The sequence below is a fragment of the Balaenoptera acutorostrata genome, chromosome 3, assembly GCF_949987535.1.
Source record: "Balaenoptera acutorostrata chromosome 3, mBalAcu1.1, whole genome shotgun sequence".
In the NCBI taxonomy this organism is placed as follows: domain Eukaryota; kingdom Metazoa; phylum Chordata; class Mammalia; order Artiodactyla; family Balaenopteridae; genus Balaenoptera; species Balaenoptera acutorostrata.
In genome coordinates, this window is record NC_080066.1 from 146,756,519 (window position 1) to 146,780,865 (window position 24,347).

At 42.7% G+C, this 24,347-nt stretch overlaps 1 protein-coding gene across 2 annotated transcripts in view; it reads left to right on the forward strand.

Annotated features, from left to right (window-relative positions):
• ARG2 (arginase 2) overlaps positions 1–24,285 on the forward strand; it is a 28,315-nt gene extending 4,030 nt beyond the window's left edge. For both annotated transcript variants that reach the window (XM_007184338.2, XM_028167049.2), the window contains exons 3-8: positions 16,039–16,216; positions 19,016–19,175; positions 20,046–20,140; positions 20,320–20,424; positions 21,401–21,537; positions 23,916–24,285. In XM_007184338.2, coding sequence (XP_007184400.2) covers positions 16,039–16,216; positions 19,016–19,175; positions 20,046–20,140; positions 20,320–20,424; positions 21,401–21,537; positions 23,916–24,121 — 881 coding nt within the window. In that variant the 3' untranslated portion in view covers positions 24,122–24,285. The remainder of the gene's footprint in view (positions 1–16,038; positions 16,217–19,015; positions 19,176–20,045; positions 20,141–20,319; positions 20,425–21,400; positions 21,538–23,915) is intronic.
• The last annotated feature ends 62 nt before the right edge of the window (positions 24,286–24,347 follow it).

Sequence of the window (24,347 nt, forward strand, 5' to 3'; positions counted from 1 at the left end):
GAGAGAGCAGAGCAGGCAACTCTGGTTGAGACCCAAGAATCTGGTCTGCTTCAGCAAGAACCAATAGAGAGCCCGAGATAGTTTAAACATAGAGGTATGAGAGCTGTTCGTTTGGAACAGATTGATATGTGAGTGCAGGGGTCAGTATGTGCTTTCAGTGTTTGGTAGAGAACAGCAGCCATCACAAATTTAGTTTTATGATAGTGATGCTTCAGCCTGGCTCCCATCTTACCACCACACTGAAACTACCCTGAGCAAGCTCACTGATTTGTCAGCCTCTATTTTGCTGGACCTCTCTACTGCACAACTGACCACTTTATACCTGAAATATTCTGTTAGGACACTACTCTCTCCTGAGCCTCCTCTCCATTGCCTGGTCCTTCCTGGACTCCTTTTTGGGATCCTCGTCTTCTTCCCAGCCCTCAAATGCTCATGTCCCCAGTGTTCCACCAGCTTTGTACTAAGTAGCCTCATCTCACTGTCACAGATGTCTCAAACTCTATAGGTTCGAAACAAAATTCATTATCTTCTCCCTCAAATCTGCTTGTCTTGCTGTCTTCCCATTGTCTGTTTCACACTATCACTCATTATCTAGTTACTCAAGTCAAACTCCAAGACCATCAGAATTCTTTTGTAGTCCCTTTTGTTCCTTACTTCTGATCACAAAGTCTTGTTGACTTCTTTTCCCCCTTCTAAATGATTAGAGTCCTTCCCATAATGGCCCTGCTCTAGTTCTGTCCTTCTCACACACAGATCTAATTTTCCAATGACTCTTGTCCCATTTTGCCTGCCTCAGTTCATTCTTTACTGCAACCAGACTGATCTTTTTAAGACTATTTTTCTCCTTTGCTTAGTCTTTCCATGGCTTTTTACATGCATCCATGCTTCTCAGTCTTGTCATTCATATACCATCTTTGCTGACTTGCCATATTTTTTTTTTTTTGGTGTTTTTCTTTAAATTGGCTTTAAAGCTTTATACTTTTATTTTATTTATTTATTTATTTTATAAAGATGTATTTATTTATTTATTTATTTATTTATTTATTTATTTATTTATAGCTGTGTTGGGTCTTCGTTGCTGCGCTCGGGCTTTCTCTAGTTGCGGCAAGTGGGGGCCACTCTTCATCATGGTGCGCGGGCCTCTCACTATAGCGGCCTCTCTTGTTGCGGAGCACAGGCTCCAGACGCGCAGACTCAGTAATTGTGGCTGACGGGCCCAGTCGCTCCGCGGCATGTGGGATCCTCCCAGACCAGGGCCCAAACCCGCGTCCCCTGCATTGGCAGGCAGACTCTCAACCACTGCGCCACCAGCGAAGCCCCCAAAGCTTTATACTTTTAAAATGTAGCCTGCCCCTACAGTAAACAATGAAATCTCAGGCTTGTGCTAGATGCATTTTTCTAATACATTTTCATTTCAATAGTTTTACATTTTGGTATTTGATCTTCAACCACTGGTCGTATGTGTTCCATGCTTAACAACCAGTAAGACAGATCCTCTATAATTTGGCCCTCTTCTACCTCTTTAGACTTCTCTCCATCCACATTCCACCTCATTTGTGTTGTAACTGGGGTTGTGGGCACTTGACCGAGGCTCCATCAACAGAAACACCCACCCTAAACCTTGTCTTGACATTCTGCAAGAAGGGGCAATAAAGAATTCATTCTGTGATGGGCAGTTGTGGCGGCAGTTCTAGCAGTAGCTTCTGTCCAGTGTCAGTGGGGTCAGCCATGCAAACTGCAGTGCTTCCTTTTCCTAGTAGTGGAGGAGACAGCAGCAGTGGTATCTTCACTGGACCAATCTGCAATGTGACTTTTGGGGCCATTATTTCTGGCAATGTGACCTTTAAACCACATTTTGGTCCTCTTAAGATGATTCTGGGAGTTACCCAAATTGAAAAGACTGCTTTTCTTTAAATTAGCTAGAAAGGTTTCTGTTGCTTGCAGCTTAAAGATCCTGACTGATAAATCAGTTTACAAATTCCAGTGAGAAATTACCATGTGGATTGGAATATGCAAAGCCCTCTCTCCCCAGGCCCTTGATAATAAATTCTTATTCTTTTGTTTGCTTTTTTCCCCCTAGTACTTGACACAATCTTTTTGTATGTTAATACAACTCATTAGGTTATGCTTTCTTTGGTCTTTTGTTAATCTAGGAGTATGTTTTAGTCCCTTTGGATTTTAGCAACTCCTTGTTCTCTTGGTGTTGATTTTTGAACTATCATGTTCCTTAATACAACTTCTGAAATAGCAGCCTAAAGCCTTTTTTTTTTTAAATTTTTTGGTCACACCACAGGGCATGTGGGATCTTTGTTCACTGACCAGGGATCGAACCCGCGCCCCCTACATTGGAAGCGCGGAGTCTTAACCACTGGATCGCCAGGGCAGTCCCAAGCCTAAAGCTTTAATTTAAAACCTCTTCAAGTTCTAGGCATGCCTGACTATAGTAAACAGACCTACCTTAATGTGTTACTGGGACTTAATTTCACTTTCAATGTTCTATATCTTAAGCATGGTGGAGGTTACAGGACTGCATATATCTGCCAAAACTCATTGCATTTAAAGTGTCAATTAATATAAAGTATGCATTAAAGCTGTTTAAACATTTTCAGGTTTATTTTTTCTTAGCAGCTTTCAGTCACTAAAAACTATAACAAGTTCATTGTTTGTATATATTCAAAAAATTTGAGCACTACTAAGCTTTAGGTACTAGGAATACAATAGTGAACAAAACAGAAATACCTGTTATCATGGAAGTCTCATTCTAATGATAGGTGGCTGGAAGCAGATATAAGTAAAACATACAGTATGTCAGATGTAATGAGCGCTATAGAATAAATGAAAGCAAGGGATGGGGAGATAGGGTAAGCACTGCAGATGTAGGTAGGAGGCCTCACTGAGAAGGGGTCATGTGAGCAGACCTTTGGGAGGTAAGGAAAGGAACCATGTGCATATCTGGGAGAAAAGCATTTCAGGAAGAGGGTGAGTGCAGTAAGTAAAGTGCAAAGACCCTGAGATAGAAAAGTGCCTGGAATGTTCAGGGAACAAAAAGCTGTTCCTGAGGTCTTGGCAGTGGTTGTCATGTGGGAAGGGGAGGGCCTTTCTACACTCTTATCTCCAGTTTTTCAAGAAAAGCCAGAAATCTGGGTTCTTACGGGAGATTTAAGAAAAATGTGATATTCATAATATGGAGTATTGAGCCATAAAAAGGAATGAATTGCTAGTTCATGCTACAAAATGGATAAACTTTGAAAGCATTATACTGAGTGAAAGAATGCAGAAGACCACATATTGTATGAATCCATTTATATGAAATGTCCAGAATAGGCAAATCCATATAGAAAGTGATTAGTGGTTCCCAGGGGCTGGGGGGAGAGGGAATGGGGAGTGACCGCTAATGGGTACTGGTTTCTTTCTGGAGTGTGATAAAGCTTTTCTGGAATTAGTAATTTGCTAATGCCTTGGCAAAAGCATACATCACTGATGAACCTGAATATAGGCAAATCTATTATAGATGTTATTGGCATTTGGCAAATTTCAATATAACCATATCTTTCCTGCTTAGAAGAAGGCAGCAAAGAATTTAACTTACATCTTATATTTCAAAGTTGTTTGATACCTAACATTTACTATGTTCTAGGCACTGTGCTAGGTTCTTGCTATTATGTGATTTTTTTTTTTAAACAAGTTTGGGATTATCCATGCATTTTATTATTTTTTTAAAATATATGTTTATTTATTTTGTTGCACCGGGTCTTAGTTGCAGCAGTTGGGCTCCTAAGTTGCGGCTCAAGCGCTCCTTAGTTGGGGCTCACCAGCTCCTTAGTTGTGGCATGCGAACTCTTAGTTGTGGCATGCATGTGGGACCTAGTTCCCTGACCAGGGATCGAACCCTGGCCCCCTGCATTGGGAGTGTGGAGTCTTATCCACTGCACCACCAGGGAAGTCCCTATTATGTGATTCTTAATCTTAAGAGCAAATTATGACACCCATTAGGATGGCTAGCATCAAAAAAACCCCAAAATAAGAAGTGTTGGTGAGGATATGGAGATATCAGAACCCTTGTGCACTGTTGGTGGGAACACAAAATCATACAGGTACTGCGGAAAACAGTATGGAGTTTTCTCAAAGTTAAAAATAGTTACTAGATGATCTACAAATTCTACTCTGGGCATATATCCAAAAGAATTGAAAAGTAGGGTTTCGAAGAGATATCTGTGCACCCATATTCATGGCAGCGTTATTCACAATAGCCAAAAGGTGGAAGCAACCCAAGCGTCCATTGATGGATGAATGGATAAGCAAAATGTGGTACAAACATACAATAGAATATTAGCATTAAAAAGGAAAATGACATATGCTATAACATGGTGACCCTTGAGAACATTATGTTAAGGGATATAAGCCAGTTGCAAAAAGACATACTGTATGATTCCACTTATGAGGTACCTAGATTAGTCAAATTCATAGGGGCAAAGTAGAATGGTGGTTCAGGGACTGGGGGAAGAGGAATGGAGACAGATGGTTTAATGGGTAAAGAATTTCAGTTTTGCAAGAAAGTGTTCTGGAGATGGGTGGTGGTGATGGTTATGCAACAATGTGAATGTACTTAATGCCACCTCATGGTTAAGACAGTTATTTTTATGTATATTTTACCACAATTTAAAATTAAAAAGGAAACACTTAAAATAAGTTAGAATAGAATATTCTAAGAACAAGGAAGGTCACTTGAGGTTTTAACTTCTTAGGGACATAATGCTGTAGGCTTGAACATTTTTTTCAACTTGTTATTTAGCACACTGTTCTATAAATAAAAGCTGAGGATGGAAAAAAGTAAAGTATGGCCTGAAGGTCATACCGTCAGCAGCAGAAGTAGTTGAGAACCTCATTTCTTACCATATACAATCTAGCCCCTCAATTGGTGCAGTCAGCTGCCTTCTCAGCTCTTGCCATGGCTGAAGAAACTGAGTGGCAACATCGTAAAGGCAGGGTCTCCAACTTCTTCCAAAAATCCTGTTTCTCATGATGGCTATTTGAAATCTGTACCCATAATCGTCCTGTTTTTTCCAACTCAGGTATGAACTCCCTAACTTCTAGCTCTTCTCCCCATCATCCCCCAGTTAGTTGTATCGACAAAGATGCTATTACACTGTCCTCAGAGGATGAGGTATCCAGTCCTTCCTGTATTAGGTAGGTACAATTGCACGTGATAAGAGCCCCAAATAAGCGGTGGAAGAAAAATAGTTCACTCTCTAGGAAATAGTCTAGAGAGAAGTCCAGAACTGGTTTGGAGGCTCAGTTCCTTGAAGTTCAGTTCCTAGATTCTTATCTTGCTGCACTACCAGCAAGGCCTCTATCTAATGGTCCCAGATGGCTGTGGCCTCATTTCTGGCAGCAGGATGGGAAAATAAACCAACAAGCGGGCGAAGGGAGAACTTGTGCTTTCCCTTAAGGAAAGTTCCCAGGACACTGCTGCAGGATACCTCTGCTTATCCTTTTGGCTCCAGTGGGTCACATGGCCACAGCTAGTTGGAAGGGAAGACGGTGAATTTAGTCTCTTCTAAGGGGTCGTGCCCCAGCTAAAATCCTCTGTGGAGGAAGGGAAGAGCAGATATTGGACAAGTGGCTGTGAGCCACGCCATCTCCCTGTGCTCTAGATCCCATCCCTTCCTGGCTCCTGAGGGTTCTTGTTCCAGCACTTAGCCCTTCTCTCCCCTTGTTTCTCAGCGTCTCTCTACTAACCTGTCCCTTCAGTAAGTAAGTGCAAATCTTGCCCACCTCCCATCCCCCTCTGCCGTATGTAGCCTTCTAGCTCTTGTCCAGTTATTTTGTTTCTCTTCAGAAACAAAATAACTGGCTTCCCCACTGCCTTTTCACAGGTCAACTTGCTATAATCAGGGGTCCTGGGCCATCATTGCAACGAAACTGGTTTTGCTGAGGTCTCTGGCCTCCTACTTTTTAATATGGTGGACCCTGCAACATTCACATTCGACACTATTAACCATCTTATCTTATTGAAACTGCCACCACTCTCTTCTGATTTTAACTCTTCAGGTTCCTTTGCTAGACCCTCTGCTGCCTACCCCTTACATTTTAGTATTCCTCAGGGTTCTGTCCTTGACCCTCTGCTTTATGCTGTCTCAGTTGGCAATTTGTCCATTTCCACATTCTTCCTGTTACCTGTATGCTGATGCCTCCAGAGCTTTATCTCCAACATTTATTCCCCCTCCCTCCCAGCTCCAAACCTGTATACCAGCTGGCTTCCATGTATCTTCTTAACTTTTTATTACAGGAGTGTTCAAACATAAGAAAAGTAGAGACGGTAACATAATGAATTTGATAGCTATCAACTAGCATCAATTATCTATACCTGGCAAGGTTTCTCACCCCACCTCCATACCTTTTGAAGCAAATCACAGACATCATTTTGTTTCATCTGCAGATATTTCATTATATGTCTTCAAAATACAAGAATGCTTTAAAACTTAACTACAATACCATTATCACACCTAAAATAAATATCAAATACCAGTATTGTGGAAATATAATTTAAAAATATCTCCCATCTGAGAACCTATCCAAAAAGGTGGTAGAGAAGGAAAACAGTTTATTATTGAATAAGCATTAAATCGGGCAATCTGATAAAAGACTGCAAAGACAAATCTTACTCTTTTCTATAGCCAAGCAGGTGCAACACAATCCATGTTTTCGAGATTAATAACTAGTCCTCCAGTTAGAGGACTTTGATAGTTGACCTTTTGTCACATGTAGCTCATCCTAACTTTATCATGGAAATTGGAGTGATTACCGGTTAGCTGATTGGCTTTATCTGGACAGGAAACAAACTTCTCATATCTTAAAGGGGGGGGGTAGTTTTTTGGCAAATTGAAGCAAGGGGCCCACCACTCATACCCATAGAACTGGGAGGTTGGGGCCCTAGATGTTTGTATTTCAAAATATGGTTCCTGGGCTTCCCTGGTGGCGCAGTGGTTGAGAATCCGCCTGCCAATGCAGGGGACACGGGTTCGAGCCCTGGTCTGGGAGGATCCCACATGCCGCGGAGCAACTAGGCCCGTGAGCCACAACTACTGAGCCTGCGCGTCTGGAGCCTGTGCTCCGCAACAAGAGAGGCCGCGATGGTGAGAGGCCCGCGCACTGCGATGAAGAGTGGCCCCCACTTGCGCAACTAGAGAAAGCCCTTGCACAGAAACGAAGACCCAACACAGCTAAAAATAATAAAATAAAAAATAAAAATTAAAAAAAAAAAGACTCAGTGCTTTCACTGCTGTGGCCTGGGCTCAGTCCCTGGTCGGGGAACTAAGATCACACACACACACACACACACACACAAAAATGGTTCCCAAGTCCTTGAGGAAACATTCCTGGGTTGTGAGGCCTATTTAGTCATTATAAAGATTACATACATGTGAAAAGGACAGAGAAAGAAATTCTGAAACACAAGGGAGGAGAGAAGTTTTTACCCTTATTTTCAACAGAGATAATTAAGTCTTTTTTCAACTTGTATCTGCCCTTACACCAGTTAATGTTCACATTGCCCGACTGATTTACACTTTTTGTGTTTATCTTTTTACAGTTTGAGTTTGGATCCAAATAAGGTCTGTATTGTTATCTCGTAAGTCCTTTATAGGTCCCTCCTGTTTTCTTCCTTCTTCCTTGCAGTTGATCTGTAGCGGAAACTAGGTCATTTGTCTGCAGAATCTCTCAGCTTGTATTTTGCAGATCACATCCCTGTGGCATCCTATGACATGTTCTTTGTCCTCTGTATTTCCTTTCTACTGGCTATTGGATCTAGATCCTTGGTCAGATTCAGGTCCAGTTTTTTTTTTCTGGCGGTTCTGCTTCGTAGGTGGTGGTATACACTTCCATCAGAAGTGATGTCATCAGCCATTGAACACTGCCTAGATTTGAGCCATTAACTTGTTTCCACGTATTATCAACAGGATAGTCTCTAACACCCCAATGTCAGCGTATCCAAAACTGAACTTACCATCATCTCCACTCCCTTCCCCTGTGGTTTACTCATCTCTGATGGTAGCAGAGCCAGAAAGCTGGAGGGTATACCTTCTCTCTCTCCTCCACACCCCTCTAAGTATTGCTGGAATCTTGTCAGTTCTGTCTGTCTTGTCTTTACAGCCCCTCTGGGAGCTGCTCTTCTGCAGGCCAGGCCATTTTCTAGAGGCCACCAGATCACTAGATTAACAGTGCAGATTTTTTTTTTTTTTGTCTGTGTTGGGTCTTCATTGCTTCGCACGGGCTTTTCTCTACTTGCGGTGAGTGGGGGCTACCCTTCGTTGCAGTGCACAGGCTACTTATTGCAGTGGCTTCTCGTTTCGGAGCACGGGTTCTAGGTGCGTGGGCTTCAGTAGTTGAAGCACGCTGGCTCAGTAGTTGCGGCATGCGGGACAGTGCAGATTTGATTTGTCACCTCCTGACTTGAACCTTAGTAGCTCCCTGCTGCATTTAGGACCTGGGCCCTGCCCCCTCCTCCTTCCTCATCTCTCTGCAGTCCTCCCGGATGGACCCTGGGCATTGTTCTGTAGGGTTGAAGGTATGTGCTTCTGCTTGGCAAGCCTTTGCCCTTTCATTCCTGGCTAAAACCTTCAGGATTCAGGTACTGATTCTTCTGAGAAGTCCCCTTGGCTCATCCTGGGTCTGAGTCAGCACCCTCCCCTGTTCCCATCACACCCTGTGCACAGCTGCATCATCGCAGTTTGCACCAGCCTGTGCTTTCCCTGCCTGTCTTCTGACCAGGCTGTGAGCTCCCTGAAGGCTGCAACCAGGTGCACAGTCAGCACACAGTTAGCGTTTGTTGAAGGACGAAATGGGGCAAAGCATCCAGGCTTTCTCCTGGAACTTCATTCACATCGTGATCCGTGGGATTTTCCCGGATCACTATTTCCTTACTCTCAAAATGGTTTGTTCCTCAGAAGCCCCCTGGTTTCCCAGATTTTAAAAATGTTTAAATTGAATAACTGTCATATATCAAATTTTAAACTCTTACAAGGTGTTGGGCTACCAGTTGATGAATTTAGTCAAGCTAAATGTTGGTAAGTGGCGATGGCTAGTTTTTGCCTCCTTTTTTGAAACATACTTATTCCAGGACCTAAGTAGCTAATGATGACTGCTTCAAGTAAGGCTGACCTCTAGTTGCTTTAGAAAGGAGTGGCATTACTCCTTTAATATCCAAAATAGCACATTCAGAGGCCTAGAACCTAAGGGGATTACTGTGGTTGGTTTAAATAATTTAATCCTTGAATAAATTTACTTGTCCCTCTCTATTAATGACCAAGCTCTCTCTTTTTTTAAAATAAGTTTTTATTTACTTATTTATTTTTATTTTTGGCTGCATTGGGTCTTCGTTGCTGTGCGTGGGCTCCCTCTAGCTGAAGCGAGCGGGGGCTTCTCTTGTTGCGGAGCACAGGCTCTAGGCTCGCGTGCTTCAGTAGTTGTGGCTTGTGGGCTCGGTAGTTATGGCTCACAGGCTCTAGAGCGCAGGCTCAGTAGTTGTGGCACACGGGCTTAGTTGCTCCGTGGCATGTGGGATCTTCCTGGACCAGGGCTCAAACCCGTGTCCCCTGCATTGGCAGGCAGATTCTTAACCACTGCACCACCAGGGAAGTCCCCCAAGCTCTCTTAATAGTGAGGGTGTATTCCTATAATAGGTGTGGTAATGCTAGGATTTGAAGAGAAGGAAGCATCTTTTTGGCCCCCTCCTCCACCCCAAGAAGCCAGAACCACAGAATAGGAAAAGTAGAAAATACCTTCCTGTGTGACCTGAGAACTGAGTCACAGCAGGGTGTGGCACTGTGGTTAGGGCTTTCAGAGAATTGGTGTTCCAAGTGAAATCAGCCATGCCTTTATATTCTTTTACAGGGAAGGTAGAAAATTTGAACTGTGTGTGACAACTGGGCTCCTTAGGAGCTATTTCGATGAGAAATCAGTGGGCCTGTGTATGTTTGCTACTTCTCACCAAACACTCTTGTTCTTATCCAAATGACATAGTTGTATTGCAAACAAGTTTTGGGAAGTCTTAGATTACACCATCTATTGCAAAGAAAAGGGTAGGGTGAGGAGAAAAACCACAAAGATGCCTCATCTAGTTGAACTAATAATGTAACCCCTAGCACGTGTAGGCTTTTCCTTGTTATCTCATTTCAATCCTTGTAACGACTGTGTGAGGTGGGACAAACTTAGAGACTGAACTTGGTTGGAGATCTTGACTCTTTTGGGAAGTTAGGGGCCAAAGGACAGGGATTCTTTCCTTCGCGTCTGTTGTGGCCACTTGACCCACTGTGGCCACCTCATCTCCTGTGCGCTCTGCTTTCAGCCTGGAGTAGCATGGAATGTGGTGTCTGGTTTGTTGAGGTTCCTTGTGAAACTCACCAGGATGCTAGCCCAGGTATGGGGCAGGGAGCTACACATCTGGACTGGTTAACTGGCAGAGCTGTAGTCACTAGCCCTTTAAATCCTTTCTGGAACAAGGTGGAGCATCAAGAATTTAAAGAAGAAAGATCACATATTCTGAAAAGCAATATTTTAGCCCCAGGGATTGTCGCTGTCTCTTCCTGTGGTTAGATATTGGAGTAGCTTGAAGTTTTGTCAGCATGTTAACAACAGATCTTTTTCTCAGAGAAGCTTAACAGTCTTGTTCTGAACGAGGGAAAGCGGTTATGTTGCAGTGACCCGTGAAGCCACAGGAACCCTCCTCTTACCTCTGCCCCCGCCTGTGCTGGAACCAGGCTGTCAGGGTGCCGTCAGCTGACAGTCTGCCCAAGAAAGCCTGAGTTGGCTCACCATGGTCTTGGAGGTGCTTGGAGGGTTGACGTGAGTTGGGTTCAGAGGGGCATACATTACTAAGCCTACCCTCAGCAAGTGGTACACTGTTCTTCGAGAAGTTCGGATGTGGCTGGAGAACCAATTAGCAGGAAACATAAATGGTGCTGCAAGTCATCTCAGTTACATGTCTTGAGCCAAACTTTTGGGCTTGTTTTGTATTGGGATTTTTTACTCAAGGATCACATTCATGCAAAGGCATCTATTAACATCACGTCTGTATCAGCTGATCTTGAGGTAAGCTCTGACATGTTAGATGGCCATGTCTGAAGTGACTGGCCTGGATGCCCAGGGTCACCTTCCATCCTCGAGCCCCTAGTGCCACTGTCCTTGGTCTTCCTCATCCATGGTCTTCACTGCCTCTGAGAACACCTCCTGTTGAACAGGAGAACAGAGTGGGGAGGAAGCGGGTGTCGAGAGGGTTGGTTGGAGCAGTCTTATGAGGGACTTTGAAGAAGTGAACTAGAACAAATAGGTGTACTTGTGTGATATGATTTCTTTCCCTGAAGCACCAAACTTATTTTGGAGGCTGGGTCTAAGGAAGCAAAGAGCTGATTCTTAGATACCCCAGGACACATGGTTCTTGAGGTTGTACAGCCTCTGGGAGTTAAATGCACTAAACAAAATTCAGACCCCTGCATTTTATTGGTGGTAGCCAGATGAGTTTACCTTATATAACAGTCTCTTCAAAGGTTATTACCCAAATCACATTTTAGGGATAAGAGAAATTCTGCTTACTTCAAATGACCTGAATTAACTGGCATTCCTTTCCTAGTTTAGACTTAGAGTAAAACTGCAACTGTTTTCAATAGGATGGTCTTCCAGGTACAACTCTGAGGTTCTAAGAATTAGCAGATGCCATCCTTTAAAATATTGGGAACTCCCTTTCTGTGGGATGAAATCTGCTGTGTACAATATTTGAGTCTATAACTTTTAAGAGCCACCAGTGTTCTCTCAGCACCAAATAAGAACTCAGAGTCTTTGTTTTTCTGCATGTTTCACTGACTTGTTATTCCTGACAAATCATAAACATTCATCCTATTCAAGGACAACTGTACACTAATAGACTCTTAGCTTTTCTCCAAGTCTAATATTCTGCCAGTGAGCTACCTGTGGCTTGGTAGACTCGCCCGTGTGTCAGCCCACCTCAAAACCCACCTCTGTTGACTTGCTGGGAGGCTTGGGAGCAGCTGCAGCTGCCTGTAAGTGGAAGTCAGAGCAGCAGAGAGAATGGGCTACCCTTATGCTATCAAAATGCCTGCTCACTCATTCTTTTGTGAGTCTCTAACCAAAGGAGGATTCAGGCTTGCTCTAAACAGTTGGAGCTATTTAACTTTGCTGAATTTCTTCCTCCAAAGTGGGTGGATAATCATACCAGCAGAGGAAGTAAGGATTAGTAGCTATTGTAAAGCATCTAGCTAGCACTGTGTGGTGTGTGGAGAAAGACAGTTTTGTTCCTTTTCCTTCTTTCCTGTCACTGGCTTCTTTCAAGGATTCACTGGTGATGAGGGCCCTGAAATAGAAGTGCTGCCCACAGATGCTGCTAACGTCAGATAGGGCTGTTTGGATTTCTTCCGGTTGCATCATTCTGTGGATGCACTTGTGTTCTTGTTCCACTCCAGTGGAACCTAAGAGGTTTATCAAGGCCAAAAGTAACAACCGGGCCTAAAACATCAGAGTAGTAGTCCGTGTATTTTTATTACCAGCACTGGGGAGAGAAGCAGTGAGGTGGTGCCAGTGTGTACAGAGCTTGACTTTTTCCCACAGCAAATGAAAAATGAGAGCCCTTTCCAGCCGGTTCCAAATCTGTTTGATATGAGAGCTTCCTTGGAAGTTTCAGGTTTATTTCATCCTACAATGCCTTCTAAAAGAGGAAAAAGCAGCAATGAAATATTATGTCTCATCTGATTTAGACTTGCAGATGAGTTGACCTGAAGCACAAAAAGTTTGAGAAAGGGACAGCTCTCTTCAGTATGACAGATATTCCATGTTATAATGTTTGCTTTTTTCACTATTATTCCAAGATTCTTTAAAATTACTGAGACCATTTATCTTTTGAACTAGAAGAACTTGCCATTGCACTCTGCTAAGGTAATTGCTTTATCATTACTCAGTTCATCCTGCTCGACAAAAAATTAACCTCCCATCAGCCTCTCTACTCCTCAAAAACCGGCCTACAGGTCGTAATTCATGTTCCCTATAACCTCCTTTCACTCCTTTAGCACTCATTGTCCCTAGTCCTTATTGGGAATTTAATGTGGAAATCAAAGAGCAGAGTTGGGAGTCATATAAGGTGGGCCACTCAGGGCCTCTCAAGGTATTGATCCCTTCAGGGGGTCTAGCCCTCAGCTCTGTGGGTCCAGGAACAGAAGTCTTGAAGTGTGCAGAGTTTATCAGGTTTTCAGACCCGGAGACTCGTGCTAACCATGATGTATAAGCCCAAATGCCCGTGCGTAGTTTCAGTGAGCAAGAGTCCTTCTGGCATCCACTGTCAGGAAGCCCTCTTGCTGGTATGAGGGCAACTGGGAAACTAAGTGAATAAGCAGAAGGCTGTTTGGTGAGCAAGGAATCAGAACGCACCATCCAGGCTGTGAATTAAGCTGGTGATTCACTCCACAGAGTTACATGTTTAATGACCAAAATACTTTTATGAAATTCAGTCTCTCTTCCATGGCGAGTGTTGCTGTAAGACTATCAAATTCTCTTAAGTTCCCTTTTTAAGCTTTCTGCAGCTTTATTCTGGTAAGTAAATAATAGCCCAGTTTGTACTGTTTTCTGTCGTACTTATCTAAGTCTACATCCTAGATTCCATGACTGGACTTAGTGTTCCCCAAGTTCTATCACTTAACCACCAGGTTGATCACTTTAATTCCCATGTATTTCTTATTGGTCATGGAAGGATTAAATGAGTTAGTCTTCAAAAATTAATATTAACATTATTATTCAATTAGATTATAAACCTTTTCTAATTATACACCTAATATAAAACGCCAGTCAAGCCATGGCGTCTTGCACCTAGAGATGCTGAGATAAACATGGATATGGAAGTTAAAACATCAAGTATAGGCACTGCCATTCAAATCTGTCCAGCTCAAGACTGTGTTGCAACAATGGCAAGACCTGATATTGACTTGAAAGTTAAAGTTTCATTTCTCTTAAATCTAAAGCGTCCTTCCATTATTTTGAGATTTAGTAAAGTACATAGTGATGTTACTCGTGGCTTTTTTCTTTTTAAGAAGATTTTTATAGATGTTTTATTTTTTCTCTTGGTTCTCAGTGTCTTTGGCCTGTTTTCATATTCTCCTGCCTTCAGCACCTTTCCTTCTTATTTAGTCATCCAGATCTTGGTGGTGATCCCTTGGTTGGGTTTATGTTCCAGGCCATTGCTTCTCAAATCTCTACATTCTCTCAGAAGTTTGGCTTTGGATTGAGTTTGGGTTCAAGAGGTAAAGCTCAAACTGTACAATTTACATTCAAGATTGGTCTGTGCTAGTCTTAATACAAATCTTTAATACAAGTCTCTGCAAACATTCAGATGTCTATCCTGTGACCACTTGCCCCTCCCCTCAACATACCTGGATTCTAGTTTGAGAAACAGGCCCGTAAGAATACAATCTATGCTAACGTTCTGTTTGCTCAAATCCTTTGGTAGTGTTGGATTAGTTAGTCCTCACCCTAAATCCAACCATTTTATTGATATAAGTGGTTAAGATTGAAAGACTGGTACTTACACTAAAGATTAACATGTAGTGACTAATGTCGTAATTTGCTAGAATATGTGAACCCCGGGTGGGAACATATTACAGCTTACTGTCAGAATATACCACTAGTTCATTCTGTTTCTTTGTTTTAAAGAGAAGTCTGTGCCTTTACTAGCCGAACAGGCTACTCAAGGTGGATGAAGCAGGAGGAGTGGCTGGCTCTGTGCATCATAGGCTTGTAGGTGATAGAGAACTCGCCCAGGTAGTGGCCAATAATCTTGGGCTTGGTTTCCACCTGGGTGAAGGTCTTGCACGCCCACCACCTGGGCAGGATGATCTTCAGCACCTACGGCTTCTCTTCGGGCCGTGCCCCCAGGCTGGCCCTGCCCAGGTGCTTTTGCCACAGCCGCAGGGCACTGTGCAGCCACGGCACTGTGTCTGCGTGTCCAGTGCCTGGCCTAGGTGCTCACCAAAGCGGATGACCTTGCAGAAGGTCCGCTGCTGCTTCTGCTCCACTTCTGCCATCTTGTTGGCTCCTTGGAGAGGACTCTTTTTTTTTTTTTTAATTTTATTTATTTAGGCTGCGCCAAGTCTTAGTTGCAGCACGCGGGATCATCGCTGTGGCATGTGGACTCCTTAGTTGCGGCATGCATGCAGAATCTAGTTCCCCCACCAGGGATCGAACCTGGGCCCCCTGCATTGGGAGTGCGGGGTCTTACCCCCTGGACCACCAGGGAAGTACCTTGGAGAGGACTCTTCAGTTCTTAAAGTGTCAGAATCAAGAGGGAATCGTTGAGATGCAAATCACAGAGTCAAGAATACACACTTTGCGGCAGACGGCCTGAATTTGGATCCTGATTCTGGCACCTAGCAACTGTGTGACCTTGGGACCTTGCTTCAGTTCCCTCAGCTATAGAATGGCATACTATAGTTGCCTAATAGGATTGTTGTGAGTCTTAAGAATTTCTGTTGAGCAGTTGGAACAGTGTTTGGGATCTTGTAATAACTGTTAAAGCATCCTAAAATTAAGAAATATTTAGGTCCTTAGATTGGCCTTTTATTTTTTAAAAAAAGTTTGTAATGTGAAAATTCCTAAGTATGTTTCTTTGTCCTAAATTAACAATACTTAATTTTCTTAAAATCCTGCCAGTTCCTCTCGGTATTTTATTTTCACTCTGTAACTCAGGGATATCTGAGGTCTTCCAAATTGCTACCAGTTTTGTGATTGTTAGGTTAAGTTAGTGAACATTTCTGGGCTTTACTTTCTAAAACCCAGCTTCTTTATCTGCAAAATGGTGTTCCTAACAGGATCTACCCCACAGGATTGCTGGGAGGACTGAGAGAATCCTGCCACTGTCACGTGACGTTTTGAGTTACCATGACAATAAGTATGATGTGTACTTTGTCACAGTTATTATTTGTGGCCCAGGCCAGTAAGAGTTGTAATAACATATATTATAATTAATCTTGTCATCCCTGTTTCTAGGCTGCCACCTTAAAGACTTCGGAGACTTGAGTTTTACTCCAGTTCCCAAAGATGATCTCTATAATAACCTGATAGTGAATCCTCGCTCAGTGGGCCTTGCCAACCAGGAATTAGCGGAGGTGGTTAGTAGAGCAGTGTCAGGTGGCTACAGCTGTGTCACCGTGGGAGGAGACCACAGGTAAGCTGGGAGCCAGGGGTGGTGGAGGGGCTGGATTGCCTCAGCCCATCAATTAGCTTCTTTGTCTCAGTTTCCTCATTTAGAGTAAAATACCCTTTCGAATTTTTAGGGTATAATGTGCATAGTATTTTCATGTCTAAGATCATGAACCACTGGAGAAAATATCACGTAGTGTAAGGACAAGTTCAGAGTTAAACTAAGCGAAGTTTTTAGACAGTATGTTTCATGCTTATTTCTTGGAAAGCTTTCTTAAAACTGTCTCATGACTTTCATTTTGGTTATTTAGGAGAATTGGAGGGATCTATTGATAGGCTGAATTTGGGCTTTTTTTTTTAAAGCATTTCTGCTAATAGGTTTGTTAGAAATGCCCCACTTGGCATGTGAATACATTCTCTACCCTCCACAGTATTGTATTAGCCTCCCTAGGTGGCTAATACATTACATCTTTCCTCTCACTGAATCAGCATGCACTTTATTGAGCACTGTTCTGATGAGTTCTCAAGCAGTGCTAAGGATTATGGGAAACTTGTGATCTATTAGGATTAAATGAAATAAATACACATGGAATGAAAAATATATTGAATCCTACATCTCAGAAGGAAGAGATCAGTCTGGGCTAGAGTAGTCAGATTTCACAGGGAAGTGTGATTTGAGCTCAGTAATGAAGATTTTTTTGGTAGAAAGAAAAATGGCATTGAAGCACTAGGAATATCAAGCACTTCATACATATTCTCAGTTAATCCTCAAAATAATGCCATGAGGCAGATACAATTTTATCTAATTCACTGCTGGGTACACTGAGGGACAGAGGTTAGATAACTTACCCAAGGTCTTAGGGCCAGGAAGTAGCAGAGCTGGGATTCAAGTCCACTGTGACCTCTATGGGCAATTAAATTTTCTTCTGAGATCCAATCTAGCAACTTCCCCTGAGGTACTCAGAGAGCTTCTCAGATCACTTAACGGAACTGCAAATGCAGGTAGGTTCCTCATCAGGAATAAAATTTTAAGTAGAATAAGAAATAAGTCACAGGTTCTCTACCGAAATTGATTAAATAACCCAAGGGTGGATCTCTTGTCCCATAGCTCAGTGCTCAAAGTTCATTTATTGTCTCTCTTCTGGTCAGCGTACTATTTGGGGACTGCTTATTATTGTAATTATCATAATCCTTGGTTTTCCTTTTGTTTGTGTCTAGATTGCAGCTCTATCACTGCTCCCTGTTTCCTGTTCAGTGCTAAAACCTAGGCTGTCCGGAAGATTCTAGAAAGGAAGGGATGTGTGTATAACCTGAACAGCTGTTGAATATTTTAAAGGAAGAGGCATTTTTAGGTCACTCAGCTCCCTTTAATAGTACAACATCCACTACTGCTTTAATCGTCAAACCAACTCTGACTTAAACAGGCTAAGATTATTTTCCCTATCTTATAGAACGGGAAACTGCAGTCTAGAGAAGTTAGATGACTTGCCCTATTTCACACATTTCTTCCTAGAAAGACCCCCAATATTCTGACTTAATCCAGTGCTTTTAGCGCCAGACCATGCTATCTCTCGAAAAAGTCCTATGTGGGACATGGAGCTTAAAATGCTACCTCAGGCTGTACTGATCAAGAAAGATGACTGTAGTTAGTTCCTAAGATGCTTAAGCTGCATTTCTCATCTATGTCAAATTCTTTGGTTCCTAGGAAGCTTGGGCAGCTTTCCAAGCACAATTTCATCAGCTATATTCCTACAGGTCAGACAGGACAGTTGGCTAATGCAAGCGGAGACCAAGGACAAGGAAAGCAAAACCCAGAAACACTTAATGATATTTGCATGCCATGCTAATGTATATAAGATAACATGGAAATAAACTTCTACTTTATTCAGTGGTCTAATGAGGTCTTTAATTGGGTTGCCCTGTTAACTTTGATGTCTTTAAAAACTTTGACTTCTTGTTTTAGGAAATATCACATAATCTTTCTAAACAGCTGTAATACTAATTTTTATCCTTAACAAGTTAATATAACTGATTCTTTAAAAGTAATTAGAGGGGGCTTCCCTGGTGGCGCAGTGGTTGAGAATCTGCCTGCTAATGCAGGGGACACGGGTTCGAGCCCTGGTCTGGGAAGATCCCACATGCCACGGAGCAGCTGGGCCCGTGAGCCACAACTGCTGAGCCTGCGCGTCTGGAGCCTGTGCCCCGCAACGGGAGGGGCCGCGATAGAGAAAGGCCCGCGCACCGCGATGAAGAGCGGTCCCCGCACCGCGATGAAGAGTGGCCCCCGCTTGCCGCAACTGGAGAAAGCCCTCGCACGAACCGAAGACCCAACACAGCCAGAAATAAATAAAATAAAAATAAATAAAAAAAAAAAAAAAAAAAAAAAAAAAAAGTAATTAGATCTCCCTGGTCTCTCAAGAGGTATTAAGTAGTATTAGTGAGTTGTTACATACAGCCTATATCATTTAACAGGATTTCATCTGTTGAACAAATATTTTGGGTCCTTTTCTGGGCCAAGGCTAATGGATCCAATTAAAGGGATTTGGGGGCAGCAATGACACCTGTCACACTACAAGGATAACCAGTTGTCAGCTTTGAATCTTTAGAGCCTTCCATTTCTCCCTGTCTCTCTCTCTCTCTCTCTCTCTTAAGGCTCATCTTTGGGAACACAGTCCCAGGGACTCTGTCTCATCCAAATCTAGCCTCAATCTAGGGCCCTGACTTTGGCCTGAGGACAAAGTCTGAGCTGTGTTGGCTGAAGATATTTGTTAGTGATGCTTGCCAAGCGGAAGCCCTTTAATATTACTGTGTTTGTTCTTTGCAGCCTGGCAATCGGTACCATTAGTGGGCACGCCCGGCACTGCCCAGACCTTTGTGTGATCTGGGTTGATGCCCATGCTGACATCAATACACCCCTCACCACTTCATCTGGAAATCTCCATGGACAGCCAGTTTCATTTCTCCTCAAAGAACTACAGGACAAGGTTAGTGGGCTGAAATGAAGAGAACGTTGAGCAGCTTGCAAGGGTTATCCTGGGGCTCTGAGAGTCTAGTTCAGTAACATTTCTGTGAAGGATGGGTTTATGGTGGCTGTAGTAATGCTTACCACTCCTTCATTTGTTCATCAAACATTATTTTGGACCAGACAGTCTAGATGCTGGGGGCATAAAGATGACTAGGACATGGTCCCTGCTCTTAGGGGGGATCATAATCTCATAATAAAGGAATGTGGTGAGTGGGTAGTAACTCTAGTGATCTGATACACTTACTGCCGGAAGACTTCTTGGTAAGAACCTCCTAGGCCTCACTCTCAGACCCACTGGTCTAGAAGCCAAGTAAAACCATGATTACGTAATCTTTTCCCAGGCTGTTCAGAAGACAGACATGGGAGACCATGCTAGGCATAGACTAGAATCTGTGTATCCCTCCCCTCAGTGAGGGACCAAGTTACAGCAGGACAGTACAAAGGTTATTCACTAGGCAGAATTCACATTTTGGCTGTTGGGGACTTGAAACGTAACCCAGTTGCCATCTCAAGAACCAATCTGTAAACAATTCAGTAGCGTGCAAAGAGATGGAAAGGCCTAATCAGCAGTATTCCTGCTATTTAGGTAAATTAATGAGAAACCAAGGTCACCTTAAGAGAAGGTATTTTATTCTTCTTCTTCAGCTGTGTTCTTCAGCTGCCCTTCTGAATCACTTCCACTTCTATCAGTTCCTTCCCAGATCAAGTGTGTCTGCTGCTTTACCCATATACTGTGGGTAAGAGGAAAAAGCACACTGGGAAGCACACGGGGACTATCTTGATAAGACCAAGAATCCTTGATGAATCCTGTTCATTCCTCTCTTCATAGGTCCCACAACTCCCAGGATTTTCCTGGATCAAACCTTGTATCTCTTCCCCAAGTATTGTATACATTGGACTAAGAGATGTGGACCCTCCTGAACAGTAAGTTGATACATTAGAGTTGAGCTTTGGGCCTGTCCTGGCCACTAATGTTCCACTTGATGGGTCGTTTCTTGCCTTAACCTGTTGTAGGTCACTATGAAGACAACCCCCCGCCCCCCCCCCACATTTGATTAAAAATGCTCTTTAAACTAAGGCTTCCTTCCTTTATATGTCACCAGTTTTATTTTAAAGAATTATGATATCCAGTACTTTTCCATGAGAGACATAGATCGACTTGGTATCCAGAAGGTCATGGAACAGACATTTGATCTGCTGATTGGCAAGTAAGTAACTACAATGGATATCTACTTCTAGGTCCCAAAGGGAACAGGGCAGATTCTCAGTGGGCAGTACACTTTAGCCTGTCTCTTGAGGATAATGACCTTTCTTTTAAAATAAAAGCAAAACATGTACATATAAAAAAATTCAGATAATTCAGAAAGGGAGAATATGAAATATAGGTCATATTTTTCTTCTGGGGTTGGGAGGGAAAACAGCTCTCATGAATTTCTCTTTCCATTTTTAATGCTTACCTTTCGAGAGGAGAAGTATTCAACTGTCCTCTTCTTCCCAGCCTCACTACTGCTTCATCTGCAAGTTTGATATTAAGCAAATCTTGGTAGTGTAGAAAGATGGGAGATGAATACTAATCAAATGCTAGTTAAGAACATTTTCCCATTGCTGAGTCTTCATTTCTGGGTGATTAATTGCCACCTTGGTAGTATGCCATTTCTTAAGCTGTTAAGAAGTGCAAATAATTCACTGTATAGGTGTTTGCTGTATGTTAGCTTCAGCCATTGGACACCTGGGCTAAACAAGTTAGAAGCAGGAGATGGTAAGACTGCAAACATAAACTCAGAGTTAAGTTCAGAGCTGCTGTTATTCTCTCAGAGTATAACAGCAACTGCAACTGTAACCTAGATCAATCCAACTTAAACTAGAATCTGTCAGAACCCATGTCCTATGGACGTGAGGAATTCCCTCTATTGATAGTTCTTAATGTAAGAGGCTCTGATGCCCAGGGTAAATCAGAAATACAAATTGGAGTTAGTCTGTCTGAGGCACACAGAACAAAGGACAAAATTATGAAGTGTGTAGGCATCTAACATACTCAATGACTTCCAGAATAGGAAATCTGGAAATGTGCTATAGTAACAAAGTACTGGGATTAACAGCAACGAAATCAAGGAGTTGCAACTGTAGGAAGGATGAATGTCCAAGTACAGCCCAAATGACTGTTCTTATTCTACTCCTTTCAAGAAGACAAAGGCCAATCCATCTGAGTTTCGATATTGATGCATTTGACCCTACGCTGGCTCCAGCCACAGGAACCCCTGTTGTAGGGGGACTGACCTATCGAGAAGGCATGTATATTACTGAGGAAATACACAATACAGGTAAGCAGTGATCAACCTGCTAACTACATAATATGCTGAAGCCTCTTGCCTGCCAGGGGATCTTTTCTACTATTACGTCACTGCCAACACTGTTTTTGCTTAAACGTCTATAGCTATAAGTCATGTGGTCAGGCTAATAAGGGACAGTCATTTAGAGGCATGTTTGGACCTGGCTTTATAACAAAATATGCCAAGGTAACACTGAATAAAAAATTATCTGTCTACTTAAACATGTAATAAATACAAGAATAAACTGCCAAACTGATGCAGTTCTTTGCATCTGAATTGTATAAAGGCAGATTAAGACTGAAAGCCAAGGCCAAATAGCTATAATTTTAACCCTGACACTAAGAGGTTGGTTCACTGGGAGTTAAGAATGTCAAGTTAAAGCTTCTCTTGAAGATGTTTCAAAGCTGGACAATACCTTGGGTTCTTTCATGTAAGTCTTATACTAGGGCTTGTTTGATAGGACTTGTAATAGGGGGATACTGGAAGATGAATGGCTGACAGGAAGATGAGTAAACTGAATGCTAGATCATCGAGAGTAGCTACAAGAGGTTACTATCCCACAACTCATACTCATTTGCAAACATTTTCCATTTCTGTCAGAAAGCTTTTGGTCTTAAGGCTACTTTAAATGACCTCTCATTGCAAAATTTAAGCAACTACCACATGGTACTTCAATACCACCTTGTGAAATTGGGGTCAAAATAGCATAGAGACCTCACACTGAAAGGTCCAGGACCATAAAAAACCCTTGACTAGTTGGGATAGATATGGAAATTGAGAAATGGTCTCCCTGGCTCTGGAGCCTACCAGAGCCTTAGGCACTAAAGAAAGGGAAAGAATGCTTGTCTATCAGATCTGACAGGGGCAAGGTAGCCTTATTCTCAGACCCACAACTGTAAACGTTGTCAACTGTCCTTGGCCAGTGAATCTGGAAGTTCCATTCTCCATTCTGGTTCCCAGTAACACCACTTAGAGCACAGGTTGGTAACCTCTAGCACTTAGATGGGGCAGTGGTCATACCGTGTCCCTCCCTCCCCTGCTGCAATGTTATTCTAAAAGGCTGTCTGTCCTGACACTGTCAACTAGATAGATAAAGCAGTTTGCTTAAATTAATTTACAAGGTGGCAACAGTCTAGAAACATGGGTAATATATATTTTTAATAGCTTGCACCCTCTTGATTTACTTCTGGGCTATGCAAAAGGTCCACGTTTAGTCAGTGGAAATCAGACACACAAGCCATCAGACACAGATGCACGTGCAGGCAGGGATTGGTGGAAACGCTACAGTACCATACCTGCTCATTGTAGTTCTGCACAGCGCACTGAACTCTGCATTGCTAATAAGGGACGGCACACTGAGCGGATGTAACAGCACTGAACATAACATGTATCGATACTATAATGTAATATCGGTAAACCATTAGGTATATTCACCCCTGCTTCCAGGCTTTATGGCTGCCCTAAATATTCGGATACTTGTATTCTCCAGTGCTAGTTTCTTCAGATGACTCTTGAAGGAGGTAGATTAACTTCATCCAGAATAACCAACTATATATACCCAGAAGTGTGTGTATATATATATATATATATGTATATATATATATATATATATATGTATGTATTGGGGCGGTGGTAGAGGGCAGGTGTGGATAGATTCTTTTCTGGTCTAATCTTCCCATCTCAAACCCTTTGGCACAAGTTCCCAAACTGTCACAGAAGGTAACTGGAGTTCAAATTAAAGTATGACCAAGTCTTCCCTTGACCAAGCGCAAGATGCTGGCTTAGTCTGATGGGAGACCGAAAAACTGTGTCCGAAGTGGAACCTGCCCTCAGAGCTCAGGGGTGAGAGTGAGATATGCAGTAATAACTATACTTTAGGGCACATGGTGCCTTAAGAGATACAGATGCAGCAAAAGAGTTCAAAGGTGGGAACCGAGCTCTGGCTAGTGAGACGTGAGAGATCTGCTCTCCACACAACTGCAGGCAGGCATCTAGGAGAGCCCAGAAACACTGGAAATGATACATTTTCCCGACTAGGTTGGAAACTCTTGCTACCACCCCCCTACCCCCGACCCCGACCCAGCCCTTACCCGAACGGGAAAGCCTGTCAGCTATGCCTGTTACGTTCACTGAACAGGGATAATTGATTTTATTACCTTAAAGGTTTCTTTCAATCCTACTCTGGTATATGAATGTTTTTAACTTAAATTCATGCCCAAGAGGATGAGGAATAAGGGGCTTCCTGACGGTGGATAATTTTATAGTAGAAAATGACTTGTTTTTTACCTTAGCTTGTTCTACCCAGGTGGGACGACTCTCGCTGAAAGTAGCAGCTAGGAAGTTTTTTTGGTCATACTTTGTTCTTTTAGGGTTGCTCTCAGCACTGGATCTTGTGGAAGTCAATCCTCGGTTGGCTGCGTCAGAGGAAGAGGCCAAGGCTACAGCCAGCCTGGCAGTGGATGTGATTGCTTCAAGTTTTGGGCAGACAAGGGAGGGAGGGCACATTGTCTATGACCAACTTCCTACTCCCAGTTCACCAGATGAATCGGAAAGTGAAGAACGTGTAAGAATTTAGGAAATACTGTGCGCCGACACGTGTTTGTCGCAATGGGCATTCCAGAGTTGGGAGGCATTTGTGGTGACAGATACTAAATGATCGTCTGGGTCAATACTGCCTTAATGAGAACATTTGTGCATTCTCACAATTGTAAAGTTTCCTTCCCCTTCATTTTGGTGACCGATAATACTACTGTAAATGTATTTGGTTTTTTGAAGCTCACAGGGTATTAATATGTTAGAGC